The sequence below is a fragment of the Carassius carassius genome, chromosome 44 (genome assembly GCF_963082965.1).
Source record: "Carassius carassius chromosome 44, fCarCar2.1, whole genome shotgun sequence".
Taxonomy (NCBI): Eukaryota; Metazoa; Chordata; class Actinopteri; order Cypriniformes; family Cyprinidae; genus Carassius; species Carassius carassius.
This window is the reverse complement of record NC_081798.1, coordinates 12,375,443-12,396,647: the sequence shown is the minus strand read 5'-3', so window position 1 is coordinate 12,396,647 and position 21,205 is coordinate 12,375,443. Positions and strand designations below refer to the sequence as shown.

The window sequence follows — 21,205 nt, the reverse complement described above, 5'->3', positions numbered from 1 at the left end:
TGCAACGCAATGATGGCTTCACGCGTTTCTTTGCAGGTCACCATGGTTAACAATGGAAGAACAATGATTTCAAGCATCACCATCCTTTTAACATGTCAAGTCTGCCATTCTAACCCAATCAGCCTGACATAATGTATATAATATGACATAATCTCCAGCCTTGTGCTCGTCAACATTCTCACCTGAGTTAACAAGACGATTACTGAAATGATCTCAGCAGGTCCTTTAATGACAGCAATGAAATGCAGTGGAAAGGTTTTTTGGGGATTAAGTTAATTTTCATGGCAAAGAAGGACTACGCAATTCATCTGATCACTCTTCATAACATTCTGGAGTATATGCAAATTGCTATTATAAAAACTTAAGCAGCAACTTTTCCAATTTACAATATTTATGTAATTCTCAAAACTTTTGCCCACGACTGTATATCATAAAATATTTTTATATATGATATTTTAACCATTCATTTAATTTTGTTTTTATAAAACTGACATTCTGGATTTTTTGGCTATATGTATACTCTGTATGTTTTTTTTTTGGAAAGCATAGATAATATCTTTTAGTCACTGTACCATGTGGCTCAAGTGCTAAGAGGTGTGATAGAATATTCACAGGCGTCTGCTGGAAGAAGGGTGCAGTGTTTGGCATGCTGTCTATTTCTATTTCCGAGCCCTGCTGTGTCCTTGTTGTCTGAAGGTCATGCGTCTGTTCCTCTGTCTTATCGCTCCTCATCACATCTACTTCAGCCCTGCCGCTGTGAAACTGAAGTGAAGGATGTCCTTCAGTGACCATTTTGTTTCCTGAACCTGTTCATGATTCAAAAGCCTGCATGTCGTGCATTTATGTGTATGGTGCTTATGCATGCATTTCCATTTCCATAGGAGTGTGTGCAGCTGTGCATGTGTGTGTGTGTGTGTGTGTGTGTTGCTGATGGAAGGTGTTCTCTGATTCATGAATGACAGCAAACTTTTCAGGCTAGTCATCAGGGACCCAGCTGTAGGACGCCCAGTAGGCCATAATGATTTTCTCTTAGGCTGCAGTGAGACAGGACAGCAGCGTCAGACAGATAGGGATTCAGAGGGTCAGCATCATGACCCCTGCTGTTATCAGAGAGTGATGCCTGGCATGTATTTTTAGCTTCTAGAGTTTGCCCTCCACTGAGTCTCTGGCAATGGCACTAAGTGATATCTGAAGTGTAAGCATTTAAGCCGCTCTCGTCTTAAACAAATTGATGTGTGCTGATTTTGCTGATGGGGTGTTTTTATCTTAACTGGTCCTCTGATCTGCTAAGATTGGCACACTAATATGCAAGCTATCGATTGAGCACAGCTACAATCTCAACTTATTTGGTTTAATGTTGTTTACTTATAAAAGCCATTCAACTCGACATGTCGAATAAGATTGCTTAATAGTGATCGACCGATAGGGGTTTTCCAATAACCAAGGCAGATATTTAGAGTGCAGTGTGGCCCGATGACCAGCATAATGCATTGAAATGATGCTAAAATTTCTAGAATTAAAACACTGTGATATAATACATTTGATATAATATTCAATAAAAAAAAAAACAATACTGTAATGTCTGTGATGGTCCTGTAAATCAACAGGCCAAATATAATAATACAAATATAATGGTAATTTAATTTATATTTGTTTATTTTATTTTATAAATAAATGTATTTATTTTTAATGAACAGGATAATTTTCTTCACTTTACATTACTGTTGTAAAAATAGTGGAAAATATGCGATGATCCTTTAAATGAATAATAATGATAATTGTTTATTTTATTTTATTTTAAAGACTCAAACATTTCATGTGAAATTCACCGAACTACCACTGCATTGGACTTCATTTAGGAATGTAAACCGTAAATTACCCTAAACTTTACTAAAACACTTTGATTGGTCATTAGCACTTTAAATGACTTGGGGATAAACTGTTCTTTTAGCCTTTATTTACTGGTTTATGTTTATTTGTACTCTGTGTGTTTCTGTTTCTACCTAGCCTGCAGTGTCTGTTCCACATCGGATTCGCTCAGCAAGCCGTAGCAGTCGGGAAGGGAAGTCTCTGTCAGAGATTAACTGTGAGTGTTTGTTGGATTTCTCCCCTGGGCTGACCTGACAGGTGCTCCTGCTCTCCTGAGCATGCCTGAATGAATTTCTCAGCCTCAGTTCTTCAGTGAATAAATCTGTCTGCAGGAGTATACCAGAAACTCTCTCCTATGATCTGTCTGTCAGTATCTGCTGGGTGATTTCTTTATTATTTTTATTATGTATCGTACCCACCAGACATGTATGCTGACTTAAAGTAATGTGTGGTTTTGAGTGAACATGCCAGCATGAAATGATGACTTAAAGTTCAACCTTCAAACACCAGTTAAATCAGTGAACTGACTGATTGTTTAAATAAAAGGAAAGTTTGCACCCCAAAAATATTTTAACAGCATTTACTCACCCTCATGTCATTATAAACCCACGTGCTAATATATTTCTGTGCAATACAATAAAAGTAAGACTGTTCTTTTAATAATGTTATTGTTTTCTTTCAGTCGGTCAGGTGAAGTTTGACCCTCCTATAACAACAGAGACAAAACCACATCATGAACCGGTGAGCACCATCATTGTCCTGCTGTTTGCTTTGGGATTTTCTGTGATTACAAACAATTATGTCAGATCAACCAATCAGACCACACTTTGGTATAATTCACCCAAAATTTTAATTCTGTCTTTTTTTAAATTACTCAACCTCATGTCGTTCCAAACCTGTCAGACTTTCCTTCAACTTCGGAACAGAAATTAAGATATTTTTACTGAAAACCGAGAGCTTTCTGACCCTGCATAGACAGCAACTCAACAGAAACATTCAAGGCCCAGAAAGGTAGTGAAAACATCATTAAAATAGTCCATAAGTGTGACATCAGTGGTTCAACCATGTTATGAAGCTAAGTGAACACTTTTTGTGCACAAAGAAAGAAAATATGAAAACTGTCATCACATGGTCTATTTTAACAATGTCCTTAACGCCTCTCTGGGCTTTAAACATGATAGTTGCATTGCTGTCTATGGAGTATCAAAGAACTCTGGGATTTCATCAAAAATATCTTAATCTGTGTTCCAAAGATGAACAGAGGTCTTACGGGTTTGGAACGATATGAGGTTGAGTAATGAATGACATTTTTGAGTGAACTATCTCTTTAACCCTTTGCTTTAGATAATTACATCATACTGGCTCTGTTCCAAAACCTAGTGAGCCTTGTAAGGAATTTCAAAAAATTTGAAAGCTCTACAAAGGCAGAAACCTAGTGTGCAACACAAACAGCTCAACTCACAACTGATTTTTCGTTGAATTTGGGGTTAGCGTGTTGCTAAGCTAATATAAGCTTACTTCAAGCTGCCTTGAAGGACAAGAGCTCATCTTTACAGAATGAGACGATCAAAGGTCAAATATTATTTACATATTTAGTAATACAAATCAGTGCGAGAGCTTTCCAATATTCGCGCCACTGAGTGACGTCTGTACTTCCCGGTCAGAGAGCACCTGTCCATCAAAAGCTGACTCTCCAATCAGAGTAGATCACTGTTAACCCCGCCCCCACGAGAGGTTTGTGTCAAAACACCAAACGAAAAACTGGGAAACATAAGCAAAATCTGTGGCAATGCATTCAGAATCCATGATTAGCGAAAATGAATATTTAAAAAAACAAAGAATGAAGCATATTTGAAGAGCCTGTTAAATTTGTGTGACTGAGTTCATATTTTTCATTTTCATTGCGTTTTTCTTCTTTTGTAATGGCATATTTTTGATAGTTTCTGAAAAAGTTACGTTCAGTTTTATAAGGTTTTGTTCATTATTATTGAAACAAATGTAATTCCATAAGCTAACAGTGTGATTAAAAACCAACAACACTCATAAATATTGTGTCGATTCACACACTTTTATAGATTCATTTGAGTACTAAATAAATACATATTTTATGTATAATCTAAAAAATTTTGCCTTGTCACCATATTGTATGTTTCGGTGCATTCTGGGATTGGCTTCTAAATGCGATGTTGCCTTAGAATTTGCTCTCTTAGTATGTTCTCAAAATTAGAATTCTTACCTTTAATGACAGCCTTTGTGTCCCGAGAGTGTATGATCCCTCCATAGGGAGCTAACTAGGTTTTGGAACAAAGCAACTGTGGAACCACCCAGTCATGTCAAGCTTAATTTGAAATCACACTGCCTGTCTAGCCATTTACAGTGCTCATAACTTCGTGTAGCGAACACTTCCAAATGATTTTTCCTATAAGCTGACACTTCCTGTTATGTAACACTTTCCTTGCGTACACCTCAATCCCAGCTCGTCTTCTGACAGCGGCTTGTTTTCTCTCACACCATGTTTAACTGTTGTGCATTTGAGACGTCTGTCTCGCACTCTCACCACCGCGATAATTGAAAGGTTAGATGCAGCTTTCTGTGGCATCTAATCAATAAGACCTCCGTTAAGCGCTGCAGAAAAATGCAGCGTTTACTCATCTTTGTCTTATTTGAGCACTCAGATTTTCTCATGTTGTAACTGGATTTGTCATCCTTTTATAAACCAGATCATTTTTAAACAGCAGAACATCAAATTAATGCTTATTCCCATTATAGCCTCATGCTTATGATGTCATCTTCTGAATAGGACCCCACATCTGAAGAATCTCAGATCCCCCCACGCTTTGATTTTCTTTGTATTTTCTGGATTCACATCACGTTGCCCTACTGTTTCTAAAGAAGCAGTACATAATTGCTGCAACTAGCGGGTCTTTTTTCACAACCGCCAACTTAAGCAATAAACAAAATTTTTGTCGATTTCCATCACATTTAAAACACTCCTATATATTTACATTACATTTAGTCATTTGGCAGACGCTTTTATCCAAAGCGACTTACAAATGAGGACAATGGAAGCAATCATCACAAAAATCAACAAAAGAGCAAAGATATATAAGTGCTATAACAAGTCTCAGTTAGCTTAATACAGTTCACGTAGCAAGGGCTTTTTTAATAATATAATAAATAAAAAGAAAACATAGAATAGAAAAAGAATAGAGAATTATTATATATGTGTGTATGCAGTTTTTTTTTTTTTTTTTTTGAAGGCTGCATTTGTCTAATCAAAAATACACTAAAAATAGTTATATTGTGGTTTTGTAATATAATAGTAGTAGTATTACTATTTAAATAACTTTTCTATTTTAGCATATTTTAAATGTCATTTATTCCTGTGATGACAAAGCTGAATATCCGGCATTCATTACTCCAGTCCTCTGAGTCAATGATAATTTTTTTGGAGATTCTTTGATCAATATAATGAAACAAACTTTATAGTAAAGGTGTTTACTGTCACTTTTGATCAATTGAATGCATCCTTGCTGAATAAAAGTATTAATTTCTTGAATGTGTGTGTGTGTGTGTGTGTGTGTGTGTGTGTGTGTGTGTGTGTGTGTGTGTGTGTGTGTGTGTGTGTGTGTGTGTGTGTGTGTGTGTGTGTGTGTATACAGCCGTGGCCAAAAATATCGCCACCCTTGGTAAATATGATCAAAGAAGGCTGTGAAAATTCATCTGCATTGTTAATCGTTTTGATCTTTTATTTAAAAAATTTACAAAAATGTATCCTTTCATTGGATAATAATAATTCAAAATGGGGAGAAATACCATTATGAAATAAAGGTTTTTCTCAAATACTCGTTGGACACAATTATTAGCCCCCCTAGAAATTCTTATTAGTAAAATATCTCTGAAGTATATTCCCATTCATATTCACAATTTTGAGCATTCCAGCGTGATTATAAACATGAAATTATCCAGCCATGGCTACTTGTTTCACAGAAATATAAAGAGGAAAGAAAACAAAGCCCAAATTCCCTTAATCATCCATCACAATGAGAAAAACCAAAAATATATTTCTGATATGCAGCAAAAGATAATTGAGCTTCACAAATTGGCGAAGTGGCTTTAAGAAAAGAGTTAGAGCAGTGAAAATTCCCATTTCCACCATCAGTGAATAATTAAGAATTTTCAATCAACATAAAATGTTACGAATCTGCCTGGAAGAGGATGTGTGTCTATATCGTCCTAATGCACGGTGAGACGGAGAGTTTGAGTGGCTAAAGACTCTCCAAGGACCACAGCTGGAGAATTGCAGAAAATAGTTGAATCTCAGGGTCAGAAAACCTTTAAAAAAATTGTCAAAAAGAACCTACATCACCACATGTTGTTTGGGAGGGTTTCAAGAAAAATGATCCTAGCTCATCCAAAAACAAACTAAAGCATATTCAGTTATCAGACATGACTGGAACTTCAAATGGGTCTGGCTTCTATGGTCAGATGAAACAAAAAAATTAGCTTTTTAGCAGCTAACACTCAAGATGGGTTTGGTGAACACAGAGATAAAAAGTACCCCATGTGTACAATGAAATATACAGCTGTATTTTTGATGTTGTGGGCCTATATTTCTGTTGGAGGTCCTGGACATCTTGTTTAGACACATGACATCATGGATTCTATCAAAAACCAACAGATAAAAAATCATTAAGTTACTGACTCTGTTAAAAATCTTATAATGGGCCATGTTTGGATCTTCCAACTGTACAATAACTCACACAAACCTCAAAAACAACACAGAAATGGGTCACTGGGCACAAAACCAAGCTTCTGGTATGGCCATTGCAGTGCTCTGACTTGAACCCTGCAGAAAATGAGTGGGGTGAACTGAAGAGAAGAAGCACCAACATGGAGCTGGGAATCTAAAGGGCCTGGAGTGATTCTGGATGAAGGAATGATCTCTGATCTCTTGTCAGGTGTTCTCTAACCTCATCAAGCATTATAGGAGAAAATGTATACCTGTTAAACTGGCAAATTGAGGTTTCAAAAAGTATTGAATAAAAGGGGGCCATTAATTGTGGCCAATGTGTATTAGAGAAAAAAATTTATTTCATAATGATATGTCCCCCCATTTTTAATTCTCATTATCCAATGAAAGGATACATTTTTGTGATTTTTTTAATTTAAATAAAAAATCTAAAGGATTAACAATGCAGATTAATTTTCACAGCCTTCTTTGATCATATTTACCAAGGGGGCTGATACTTTTGGCCACAACTGTATATATTAGGGCTGGTAAGCGATTACAATTTTATCTAATTAGTTACATGATGTGGTGATTAATTAATCTAATTTATTACATACTGTATACTCTTTTGGACCATGTGAGTAAATGATGACAGAATTGTTATTTTTGGTTGGGTGAACTATAACTTTAATAATTTATTTTCTTAATTTTATTACTATGAAAATATTAAATAATTTCTTTAATGAAATGATACTCCAAATAATAAACTAAAACTGCCAGTAGGTGGTAAATGTCTTAATAATTAAGCCATCGAGTCATTTATTCATTCATTTGATTTGTTCAAATGACTGATTCATTTAGAAGTGAAATAAATGGTTCTTTATGAGTGGTTCATTGAATCATTAGGCTTGTTCGACTTGAGGCGGGTCATCACCATCAGACCGATCGGTGTGTGACATCAAAGAACCGCAAAAGCTTTAGAGAGCACACGGCTACTTGTGGTTTTGAATCACTCTTGCGGTACTTTGGTGTCATAAACCGATCGATCGTGCAGCGCCACTTCAAATCCAACGCGACTATGGCCAATGGTTCAATGCGCCAAATGGTTCACCCAGTTCGTTCAAAACGTGGATTAAGAAATGAAATGCCACTGTGGGTTGCTCGGAGATGACCAGTTCTGATCTGTCTTTATATTTTGGTTGGCAAAATTGAGCAAAACAGACAACATTGTGTTTAAAATAACACAATATTAACTTCTTAATGAACTGTTGTATAAGATGAGTAACTTCTCACATTTGCACTCGTGTGATATTGCACTTAGCCTACAGCTCGTGTGATATTTCTTAACTATGTGATGTAAATATGAGACAAAATTTCAAACGGGCATTTTGCCCCATACAGTACCTTGAATATTAGGGATATTCTCTAGGTTCCATCATGCAGTAAGTGGGGCAAGTGCGTTAAATGCGTTAATAATTTTAACATCTTATTTTTCTCCATAATTAATTAATCTAATTAATACGTTAAATTACCAGCCCTAATATATATATATATATATATATATATATATATGTATGTATGTATGTGTGTGTGTGTGTGTGTGTGTGTGTGTGTGTGTGTGTGTGTGTATATATATATATATATATATATATATATATATATATATATATATATATATATATATATATATATATATATATATATATATATATATATATATATATGTGTGTGTGACCCAAAGAGTACTAACTAATCATTAATTTAAAATAAAGAGTAACAATTGCTTACTTAACATAGCAATAGAGGAGAGCAGAATTATGATCTCTGTAACTCTACAGTACTTGGGTAACCCTTGTGATCATGGTACCACAACACCACTTTTCGGCAATTATGTACTGCCTCTGTAGCACAAGTGGGCATGGCCTTTGGAAACACCTCTTCACCTCAACCGCCCATAACTCATTGATTTTTGTTTCTGTAAAACCACGTGGGCATCACGTTTGTGTGTGTAATTAACCAAAGTTTCTTGGTCCTTCTACTAAACAGCCCGACACTGATGATTTTTTGGACTGTGCCGAAGAAATATACTACACTGCAAGATCTAATCTGGTATTTTTTTGTGTATTTTACTCTATCTTCTTTTTTTAGCATCATGTCTGCTTCGCAACGCTTGTGTAGTGTACTCATCCTCCCATATGTGACTTTCATCTCTTTTGTTCATTTCATCGCAATTCATTTTGCCTTATCTTATTTAGATCATGGCAGTCTGTCTTTTCATCTTGCCTGTATATAATATTAGTGTTATTGCCTCTGTCTGTCACGCTAAATCTCTGTGCTGGATCATTTGTTTAGGTATTTCAGCCTCTAGCTTCATTTCAAGACATATCTCTCAAAGTCGATATGTCGCTGCACTTTTCAGTAATCAAAAGCACTTTGAAATTGCAAAGCAAAGCATTTTATGTAGTTGTGGCCTCCGAGGGGCTTTATTTTTAGGGCTTGTCACAATCAGACATCTTAAAGTGAGCGCGAGTGAATGGAGAGAGATTAGGGTTAGACAGACGGAATGGATGTTGAGTGGTACGGAGAAGGGGAGCGAATGGGAAAAAACAAGAAAAGAAAGAGGCAAAATAAAGAGTCTGAAGTGCCTGTGCATGTCCCACAGGGATGGTTAAACCAAAGTGCTCTGGCAGGTCTGTGAGTGGAGGGGAAAACATTGCCTCAGCAAGCAACGCTTTGCGCAACAACTGTTTGAGGCATCAGCTAATTCTGCAGCAGAAAAACAACCCCAATGTCCCCTTCCAAAACCAATTTATTGTGAACAACTTCAGTACTGAACAATAGTTGGTTACTGAATTCCAATTGGCTTTCTTTCTTACCTGTATTTGCATACTGAATTGTGATTTGTCTTTTTTGCATCTATTTAGCTGCAAAGAATTGTATGTTGGCTTCCATAGACAGCTGTCACGATGTTCAACTTATATTGAACATCTGATATTAATGATTTTTCATTTATTAATAGTTATATTGGATTTTGAATATTTATTGTGGAATAAATTACGTTTATATTAACCATATTCACAATATTAAATATATATATATATATATATATATATATATATATATATATATATATATATATATATATATATATATATATATATTGCAAATGTTATATTTTGTAAAGGTAACATTTTGAATTAAGCATATTTCATATTTAGATTTTCAGTTTTGGTGATATGTTATATAAAGGCAAACTATAACAGATTTTTTTGTATTGTGCAATTAAACGTTTTATAACTAAAACAATTTGACAAAACTGTGTGAATACTTACGACATACTTTTGACATTAAATTAGTAGGAATTGAAAACTTGGCCTAAATCTTCTAACACCGTGTCCATTACATGCGATAAGTGGTATCTTTTCCAAATTAGCTTTTTTCCTAACTAGTTGCGACGGTGACACGCAAAATTTCTATTTTAGAAATGGTTTCTATTTCCACAATGTTGTGGCTGGAACAACAAAACCATACAACCTATATGACAGTAGATAATCTCGGGTAATAATGTGCTTTATTCAAAGTTATACGTGTCTAATGTGAGTTTGAATATCATTTTGCGTGACCTCATAGCCATACTGAAAGCAACTACAGATAGTTTACCTCAGATCTTGAAAATAAATTAAAGCAAAAATGTACGTTAAAACTGAACTCAATGTGAACCAACAAGCATGTTGCATAACAAAGATGGTATCAGTTACTTAGTATGTACGTTCAAAATAGTTAAAAAGGTTTCATTTTTATGAATTACATTATAAACATATTCATTTCATTGTGAGTGCAGAGCGTTTTCAGAAAGAGCCACCTATACACGCTTCTGATTGGCTGTGATATTTGATTGATTCTGTCGCGTCACATCTAGTGTGGACACCCAAATTGTTTGTCGCTGGAATCTTGTCATGTCACAGGACACTGTGTAATGCATCCTTCTTAGATTGTGGACACTAAATTTCATTTGTGCCTTTTTATTAGTTTTTGCCATTAGAAAGTGACAGGGAGGATGTTGTTGCATAGTTTGGCAAGTTTTTAAAGCCTCACATCATCAAGCCTGTTAAAAGAAACGTTTCCCCTTTTTCATCTTTTTGCTTTTTTGTGGCTTTCTTGAGTGACACCTCATCCATCTGGTCTGAAGCCCACGCACTGAGGTGGCACAGCGAATCACACGCTTGGAGTCGGTGTCTTTGACTGCCTATGAAGAAACCAAAGGGAGGGAGATGAAAGAAGGCGTTGACAGAAGCAGTGAAGCGGATAGTCTGGGAGGTTCTGTTAGCTTTTACTCCTTTACTCTTCCATCCTTTCTCTCTCCATCACTCTTACTGAAAAGCCTCCCATCAGCAGAAAGGCAGCAAGCGAATAGGGATATGACAGTTTGCTGCGCATAGGAAATTTGGTTTGTTAATCTGCAGGGCAAAATCAATGAGGTTCTGTATTCCAGAGAGAGGGGAAGAGGGGGGAAATTAATGATAGAGGTGTGGAAGCAGCAAAAAGAGACACACAAAAATTAAGAAAGCATTTGAGAGAGAGAATGTCCTGAGGATTAATCATCAGGAACCTGATTATTATTGCAAAATCCTCTGCCTGAACATTTTCTGTAATGGATGAAGCGATCCATATGCAACTTATAAGACACACCGTTTCCCTTAAAGGGATAGTCAAAAATTTTTTTTTTTTTACTCATCTTTGAAATATTGTGACTACTTGTACATGTTTTGGATATAAAGTCCACTTAGTCAGAATGTTTATGTTTAGCAATTTTTTCTTAATCAGTCCAAATTCTTCAGAAAAAAAATCTGAAATAAATTATATATATATATATATATATATATATATATAAAAACAGTTAATAAATGTACATTTTACAATAATAATACATTATACAGTTATTTTAAATCACTAATATGGTCACACTTAGGGCTTTCGTGGTAGTCGATAAATCAATTAATCGCACAATAAAAAAAAATGAGCTCGATAATTTTTTTTTCTATTTTTATTTAAATAATGTAGCATGTCATGATGTGAAGTGGGGTTAGTCTGGAGCACAGCCTGTGGAGAACTTGCGGCAGAAAACAGCCTGTCCGATGCCAAAGATGTCCTGGGAATAAAGAGATAACGTCTCGCTAGAGTGACCAGCTTTGGGAAACGCCTTTCATTTGCTTGTGGATGTTTGCGTCGCAAGCAATACAGCTATGTACTTGCACAACTATTGTACTTCATTTTAATAACGCGTAACATATTTTGCAAGTAACCTCGTTGCCCTTTCTGCGAAATTGGCCTTATTTTTCGCTCGCTTCATTTGGCTTGCTCAGCTAAATATGTCTGTAGGCGTGTGGTTGCGTGTATCAACGCGCCCAGTTAACACACACACACATGCGTTTTCTCCATTCCAAAGTGCTCGGGCAGTTGGGCTCCTGACGCGTTTGTCATTGCTAAGCATCCATCAGCTGCAATATCAGTTACAACAAGGAAATTTCAGTAATGGATTTCCACCACCGAAAAACCCTTGCTGTAACTCTGCTACAAGATTCATTTACGAAGAAAAGTCAAATAAAACTCTGCAGTGTTTTGGTGCACCCCGTTTTTCTAAAACAACGGGTATTTTCACCTTGAAAAAAAGCTGATTGAGTTGGTTCTTGTCACATGACCTGGTGCGCTTGCGTCATTCATTTACTATTGTACGTCATTTGAATAATAATTAAATAATATCATCAATAATAATCAGCTTGCGTCATTCTGAATAGGGCTGGGACAACGCGTCGAGGTCATCGATGACGTCGACGCAAAAAATACGTCAACGCAAAATATGCTCATCGATTCATCGACCTGTTTTTATTTCTCTAAAAAACGTTTGCAAAACATTTACCTTATGTGCGCTGAATATACGCGATGGCCGGATCAACATTCTGTCCAACGTTATATAACCAATCCAGGGGTTTTTCTGCATTGATCTTTTTTTTTGGCGGGTGTCAAAGCCTTATTTGATCGGTGAGTGACATGTGACAGAGCGCGTACGAGAGCCCCGGCTGCGCACGCACTCACAGTCTTCAAACAACACAAGCGCTTCTTGCTCTCTCTCTCCCTTGTGCAAAATCAAAATCATTAAACACGATAGAAAAAGGGCGAAACACCAAAGTTTCACGCGCAGTTTCACTCACAGTCTTCAAACTACACGAGCGCTCTCTCTCTCTCTTCCCCCACCCCTCGTGAATATTAACCAAAATCATTAGACACGATAGAAAAAGGGCGAAACACCAAAGTTTCACGCGCAGTTTCACTCACAGTCTTCAAACTACACGAGCGCTCTCTCTCTCTTCCCCCACCCCTCGTGAATATTAACCAAAATCATTAGACACGATAGAAAAAGGGCGGAACGCCAAAGTTTCACATGGAGCAATCGGAGATTTTTTTTTCTCCATGACAGGCTGCTGGCTCCCACTGTTAAATTTTTTATTTTTATTTTGGAAAAGCACTCTCTGTATTAGCTTAAAGCCCTAAAGTTTACATTGGTTACTGTATTCTTTCAATTGCTCTAAACAAGTATTTTGGGTGAACTTTTTTATTGAATGCTAGACATCAAGTTGTTGTTATTTTCATCTGAAAGAAGAACTTTTTTTCAGTAAGCTAGGCCCTATGTGTTCAGTAAGCTTGTTTCAGTAAGCTATGTGTTTTCAAGGCTTCAAGGTTTTATTGAATGCTATGCTCTATACAATTGCAAAGTAATGCATTCTTAGTCAGTCTTTTATTTTGTAATTTTAAGAGCAATAAACATATATTGCAATGTTAAGGAATTTGTGTTTTTTTCATTCAGATATGTAAATCAACATGTATAAATTGTTAGTAGTCAGTTAATGGGGAGATAATCGAAATCGAATCGGCCCGAAAAAATTAATCATTAGATTAATCGATGCATCGAAAAAATAATCGCTAGATTAATCGTTTAAAAAATAATCGTTTATCCCAGCCCTAATTCTGAACAGCTGAGATGTTTTTAACTAGATGCGGTGCGGACGCGCCCTGGAAAAAAACGAGCGCGTCTCTTCCAATATAAGCATGCATACCGCATTTGAAATAACGAACTAGAGCACAAAAAAAGACGTGATATGTGAACAGCCCCTTCATCGAGCTCCTTCATCGGTCAAAATGTTTACTTTCGGTTAACGGTTAAACGGTCAATATGGGCATCCCTAACTGGCATATATTATAACATACAAAATTAATTTATTTTAAGCCACACAAAGTCAACATGTTGGCATTTCTTGCTCTGAAACTGCCATAAAATAAAATAATAGTTTATTGATCTTTGTAAAGGTGTACCTGCGTTTTTATGCCATTATCATTATATTAGTTGAAACTGGTCTTAGAACGACTATATTATCGTTTATCATGATAATTTCTTGGACAATTTATCATTCAGCAAAATTTGTTATCGTGACAGGCCTAGTCACACTTTATTTTAAGGTTCAATTCTCGCTATTTACAAACAATTATGACTTTTGCCTCAAAAAACTCCTAATTTGCTACTTAATAATAGTTAATTAGATAGTTGTTAAATTTAGCTATTGGTAAGGATTAAAGATGTAGAATATGGTCGTGCACAATATGTGCTTTATGTCCTAACGAACAGCCAATATTTTAATGATAGGCATGCTAATAAGCAGCTAGTTAATAGTGAGAATTGGTCCCTACTTGGGACTATATAAGTGGTACTAATAATTTTAATAACTGTAGTAATAATAGATATGTTTGGTTTAGGTGGAACATTTCTGTGTTGTCTAACATGTGGTTATTTGTTACTGATATAGGTATTTGTTCATGCATATACGGATAACTTCCCTGTCACGTCCTTTCTTGGTATTCTCATGTGAATACCAAGTTAAATTAACCTTGTTTACTGTTTCAGCTGGTCATGACGTGTTGAAATGACATTAGCTCCCCATCCAGCTTCCATTATAAGATTCGATTATTTACTGTAAACACGTTTTCTACATGCACTGAGGGAATGTTGAAATTGTTGTGATAATCAGCATGTCACAGATAAACATTAGGTCGAAAGCAACGTTATGTTCCTAAAATATTCCTCACATTGCATATTTTCGGTGTCTGAGGTTCTGTATTTTGTAGATACTGCCTCTGTTTTATGATCCTATTAATTCATGAACACTAATCTATTTCAAGTCATTGCCTGCTTGAATGATCATATTGGCGAGTGGGAGGAGAGATAGCACATGGCCCAGTCCTCCCACAATGCCCTAACTAAGAGTAGAACATTGTGAAAACTTTGAATTAATTCCTTTCCAGCAGTCTTCTGCAATGAACATTTGTATTTCACTCAGTTTTTTTTAATTAAAAAAAAAGTGAGAACTTAAGTTTTTCGGTACTGTCGGTCTGTCTAGGGCTAGGTATATCCAATCTGTTTCATGTGAATAAAATAGCAAGTGTATTTTTTTTTTCTTTTTACTCTCTAAAATGTGATTACTGTTGTTTAATAGTACTACAAGTATTTTCAGTTCACCCAAAGATAAATAAAAACCGCCTTCATTTACTCACCCTCATGTCATTTCAAACTTGCATGCATTTATTTTTTTAAATACATAAAAAAAAAATCATGCATACAATGAAAGTCAATATTGTTTTAGACCCCACTGACTTTCACTGGATGCAAAAACTAGTGCTGTCAAACAATTAATCGTGATTAATCGCTTCCAAAATAAAAGGTGTTGTTTACATAATGTATGTATGTGTACTGTGTATATTTATTATGTATATATAAATACACACAAATACAGTATATATTTTGAAAATATTTGCATGTATATACATTTATATACTTATATTTTATATTTATAAATATATTTATTATATAAACATAACTTTTTCGAAGATATATACATGCATGTGTTTGTATTTATATATACATAATAAATATACACAGTATACACACAAATATTATATGAACAAAAACTTTTATTTTGAATGTGATTAAAGAATCCAAAGATGATTGTTGCAAGAGCTGTGTGCTTGCTTGATAACGTAGAGCTAATACATTGTAGATGAATGCTCATCTCATCATCTCTTCCATTATATTTTTACTCACTAATAGACCTCAGAATTCCAATGCCGCTATGAAACTGCATGTGTGGATTAATAGTAGACAACACTAATCACAAACAAAGAACCTAGAGTTCATAATTGCTGGACATGTCATGCAGATCTTACCATTCATGTTCTCTTTTCATGCATTTTTTTACGTGTGCATGAATGTAGCAAAGCACTGTGTAAATGTACTTGTGTTGCGCATATTTTAAAGCTTAAGATGAAGATATACACTATGTGACTTGCTTTCTCTTTGTTCCAGGATTTACAGATGGATTATGGGCAGGGATCCCCTAAAGGCTCCATCCTGGGAGGAAATAGGTAAGTTTCAGCACATTGTTGCACATTAAATAAAAAGTCAGACAGCAAAAAATTCAATCCACCTCATAGAACATTAAACTATAATACTTTTTAATTAAATGTACATGTATAAAAACATTACAATTATTTTAAAATATATTTTCTATATATTTACTTTATTTCTTTTCATATGCTCTGCAGTACCTTCATAAAGCCATAGAGTCTGAAAATCGTGGGTTTGAGGAAACATTGCATCATCATGTTGTCAGCTTGATGATGCATTGAGTTCAGTTGTATGTCAAGCTGTGTGTGATTTCCTTTCCCTGTATTCATGAGAGAGTTCATTCAGAGTTCATTCACTAATGTGAAACCATGTTGCAGGTAGCTTGTGTGAGATCTATATGAATGCCTTTTCTTTTATAATATACACGCCTTGTTGACTGTTTTTGCCATATAGTGAACAGAAGGTTGAGTACACCAGATGGAATGGCAGTGAAACCATTCCCTCTGTGTTTGTGTAAGCGCCTGTGCGTGTGCTCAGAGGTGTTGCTCTCAGCTCTCGTCAACAGATGGGTCCTGAGCACTTTCGAGAGACACCCCCTCAGCGTCACAATTCACCAGATATGAGCTGTCATCCACTCTCATTCAGTCAGGTTTATGCACAGATACAGTAATCAGCCTCTGTTTGGTTAATGGTGGTCTCTGTAGCTGAAACTGTAGAATAGTATTGTCAGGATGAATGGTCCAGGTGCGTGTGTTCTTTTGGATATTGAATGCAATTAATTGAGAAGGCCATTTAATTAAATTTATTTAATGACAAATAACATGTCACAATATTTAGTTATTTCTAGTTTATTTTTTATTCATTTTAGTTTTCCTGATCATGTTTGTGCTTTATTGTAAATATGGCTAAAATGCACTCTGTTTTATGAAAATAAATATAAAGCAGTTTTTTTGTTGTTGTTGTTGCGGAAATGAAATATAATAGCCCATATGTCTGCTGGAAGACGAAACAATAGGACTATGTTATTCTATGCTATAATTTACACATTATAGCTGTTATGTTGTGTATTTTTACTGCAGGTGGATTGTTGTTGTTTTTCTTTTACTTAAATTTAGTGAAAAGATAATTAGCTAAGAATCACAAAAAAGGCCAATTTTTCGATTGAGAAATCCATCATGGTATTTTCTCTAGCACACGGTGCACAGAAATTTAATTCTAATGTTAGGGTGGCTGTCATCTAATATCGCTATAATAGCATGTCTTTTAGTGATTTTAAGAACTGCATAATTGGCAAAGGTTCCTTTTGTTTTTCGAAAAGATTATTCTTGTTCTCCTTATTGTTCAACGTTGTTGGGCCTTTTGGGGCTCTTAACATGCTCAAAAACTATTGATAATTGGCACACTCCTTGGTGTTAATGACTATAAGGCCCGGCCAGAAACTGGATCAAGGGCATGGCAAGGGGTCTCTACAGTGCCCCCAGGAATGCAGAGGGCCAAATATCATACATAATTGTATGTATACATATGAAATTCATTAAACATATAGATCTTATTGAGCTGAACAACTTTCACATTGCATGTCATTAGCTCTACCCAACAGGAAGTCAGCTATTTTGGGTTTTGTGAAAAACACATGCTTTGAAATTTGATATACTCAACCAAACTTGGTTGACATGATCTTAAGACAGCGAAGATGTCTTTTGATATCTAGAATGGTTTGGTTGTGGAGAGGCAACAAAGTTATTGTGCAGAAAGGGAAACAGGAAGTGTCTAATAACTTCTGCCAATCTGAAACTTCACCAATCTGTTCATTGTATGAAGCCAGGCACAAAGGCCCTGCCCCAATTCTCACCCTAAACACTTATCTTCTTCTGAGTGCACACTTTTGTGACACAATGCTGCTTTGGTTGTCGGGTAGAAGTCTGCTGCGGAGTTTGCTTCAATGCAGGCTTGGCAGAATTGTGCATCGGGGCACAGGAGGCACTCGCAAGCATCCTTCTGAATGCTAAAATGATGAATAGGACACCCTATAGTCTCACTGACTTAATTGGCGCACGCATACGGTGGTCCGCAAGACCGTAATTGCACGTGAAGTGTGCCATTAGGAAAAAGGCCATAGATTATGAGTCAAAAGTTATAGGCCCACCAACTGGCAGCAGACTGTAATTTTCAAAATGCTTTGAAATCAGCCTCTTATTTTTACCTGATTTACTTCAGACTTCATCAGAATAATGTCAGGTCAAGAGATTCTTGATATCTTCCACGCATCAAACTTGTATAATATTCTTTTCAGGTGTTTTTGAGTCACTTAAATTGAGACACAAAGTTGATAAAAGTGTGGGGGGCGGGGTTACTTTTTCCCATAGTCACCAAACTCGGTCCATATATTGTTCTCATTAGGGCAGACAACTTTCTAATTTACAGTCATTAACTACAACCAACAGGAAGTTGGCTATTTTGGTTTGAATATGGATTTAAAAAAAAAAATCTGACTGCAATTCACACAAACTGTGTCAACGTGATGCCAAGATATTGAATATGCTACACTGTAAATGTTTTTTGTATATTATGAACTTTGTTACTTTAGCAATTTATTAAAGTAACGTTAAAGTGTCTTTAAAGTGAATTGTCCAGACACAGGAGTGGCAGTGGCACCTGGAGCTTGGTCCCATCATCACTGTTTGCAGCTATATTTTCTCGAGGAACTGTGAAGCTAGTTTTATCTTCTGATTTTTCATTTATTTTAAATCCCTTTTAGTCCAGAAAACCTTACTGTTCAATTATTAAAGTGCAGTGTAGATAAAAAACTTTGAACTGAGATTCCAGACAGTCAGAAGCAGACATTCCCTTAAAATTTTACAACTAAACATTGGACTGTTTCCCAGTGTCACTGGAGACAAATTAGCAGTAAATGCTTGTTTATTTAGCCTGAAATCAATGAGGTCTAATGGATCCCTTGATGTGTTATAAAACTGTTCATCATGTGTTTTTACATGTGCTTTGCAGTGAAAGAATCAACTGTTTATATACTCATCTCCCATTTAATAAATTCTTTTTTTTTTTTTGATAGAAGCCTCTTGAAATCCGTTGAAGAGGAGCTGCATCAGAGGTATGATGCCGTTGCTTTGTTTGTGTCCTTCACTCCTGTGCTCTTTCATTAGCTTTTTTCCCCCCTTTGGCTTCCTCTCTCTTTTTCTTTCCATCTTTTTGCTGCTCTGTCAATCTCTACCCGTACATCTACCTCTCTCACTCTCTCTCTCTGCATAGCTGGTTTTTCATCTGATCAATATTTGATGTGACCTAACCTTGCCCTTTTGTGCTTGTCCGAGTGGAACAAAAGGCTGATTTGCTTGGCAATGCTGTGTTTTAGATCTGTGTTATTTTTGCCACAGTATTAGTTTTACATTCCTCAGTCTCTCGAAATGAAATTTACTCCAGATGCATGTCTAGATTGGTCTTTGGGATCATCCTGTTATTAATTAGTCACACTTTGTTGGCCATTTTTAAAGGGAATATCACTGAACATCCTGAATTTCCGGAGTGTATATTCATGTAGTATTTGTGTTACGGTATCTAAATGTTCACTTTGAAATCACAATTTATTTTAATGTACTGTATATGGGCTCATTCATAAAGGACATGCTCTTGTGTTCAAAACCAACTGACATAGTGAAATGGAATATTGAGACAAGAAAATGTAACTTTCTCTGCATGGTGTCTCAAAAATAAGATGCTCATAGCATGAGATGCTGAAAATAACAGCGAAGGTTACACAAAGAGCCTAGTTAGTGTGGATTTACATAGACTAACAATTAAAACTCAGAATGTCCTATGTGAATGACCCGTTAACCTTTAATCTTAACCATGGGAAATCGAGGAAAGTGCTTCAAATTAATAATCTTCAATAAATGAGCGTCACAACCTTCTCAATCCTCATTAGGGGGCATGAGGCTCATTTGGAGGATGATGATGGTGATGATCTTGATGATGAATTGCAACAGTAAGTTCCTCTGATTCTGTAGCCAATCTCTTCTTGCTGCTCTAGAGGTTAAAACACTTAAAGATCATGATGCACTGGCAACTGTTTGGCAAGAATTCAAGTTCCTGTGAGACATTTATATTTACATATACATATATGCGTATATATACATACAAACACACACACACATATATATATATATTTGAGACACATATGAATATTTCTTTTAAATTAAATACTGTTTTTCAGTGTCCCCCGAAAATGTTGCAAGTGTATCATGACCTTTTTAGTTCTATTGGAATCATTCTATCATCTGTTTTCTTTTCTTACTAGACACACATTCTCTTTTTCCCTTCATTTAGCAATGCCATGGCTAGAAGGCGTTTTAGAGTGTTGAGGTTCATCCAACTACCTCTTAAGCAATATTTTTCCAGGTTCAAATGCAAGTGAACTACTACCATGAAACTCGTAGTGTCCTCTCTTAGTGATGCTGGCAAGCTTTCGTCTATATTTAAAGGAATAGATCACTCAAAAATAAAAATTTTGTCATTATTTATGCATTCCCCTTTCCAAACTGAATGCTGTTATTAGCGTCTATCAAAACAACACAATGAAGCACCATGTACTGTACGTAGTCAGTATGACTTGTGCACTGTATTCCATTCCTTAAAAAAATCTCCTTTTTTTTTCATGGAAAACAATAACAGCATACAGGTTTGAAATAGCATGGGGGTGAGTAAATAAAAACAGCATTTTCATTATAGAGTGAGTTATTCCTGGCACATTTGATTGCATGTTTGTTTGTTGTCTGTTTCCTGTCCTATATTGTACCCCTGTTGGTCCAGTATCTGATGAAACCAACCACAAAGGTCCATTAACATCCTGTTAATGCCCTAAATTATGTTCGTTAGTTGTAGCATAATTAGCATACATGATTAGCATTGTGAATCATCTAATTGGATTTCTTATTTGTTTCAGCACAAAAAGCTCCACTATGAGGCCTAAGGTCCCACCACCGCTTCCTCCCAAAGTAAGAATACAAAAAATGTTTATAATTTATAAAAATTTGATTTTATAATAAACCTTTTTAGTGTTGAAAAGATACAGTAGCTTTTAAAGGTTTTCAAAGTCAGTAAGGCATTTTTATTACTTTTATTCCGCAAAGATGAATTAA

The 21,205-nt window shown here is 35.7% G+C and overlaps 1 protein-coding gene across 7 annotated transcripts in view; it reads left to right on the top strand.

The window, feature by feature from the left end:
* The window catches only part of map4k3a (mitogen-activated protein kinase kinase kinase kinase 3a), an 87,492-nt gene that overhangs the window by 58,920 nt on the left and 7,367 nt on the right, over positions 1–21,205 (top strand). For 3 of the 7 annotated variants that reach the window (XM_059537635.1, XM_059537636.1, XM_059537641.1), the window contains 7 exons: positions 2,008–2,086; positions 2,552–2,610; positions 8,648–8,710; positions 16,011–16,069; positions 19,123–19,161; positions 19,993–20,052; positions 21,010–21,061. In XM_059537635.1, coding sequence (XP_059393618.1) covers positions 2,008–2,086; positions 2,552–2,610; positions 8,648–8,710; positions 16,011–16,069; positions 19,123–19,161; positions 19,993–20,052; positions 21,010–21,061 — 411 coding nt within the window. The remainder of the gene's footprint in view (positions 1–2,007; positions 2,087–2,551; positions 2,611–8,647; positions 8,711–16,010; positions 16,070–19,122; positions 19,162–19,992; positions 20,053–21,009; positions 21,062–21,205) is intronic. The other 4 variants (XM_059537638.1, XM_059537640.1, XM_059537637.1 and 1 more) reach the window with 3 other exon arrangements.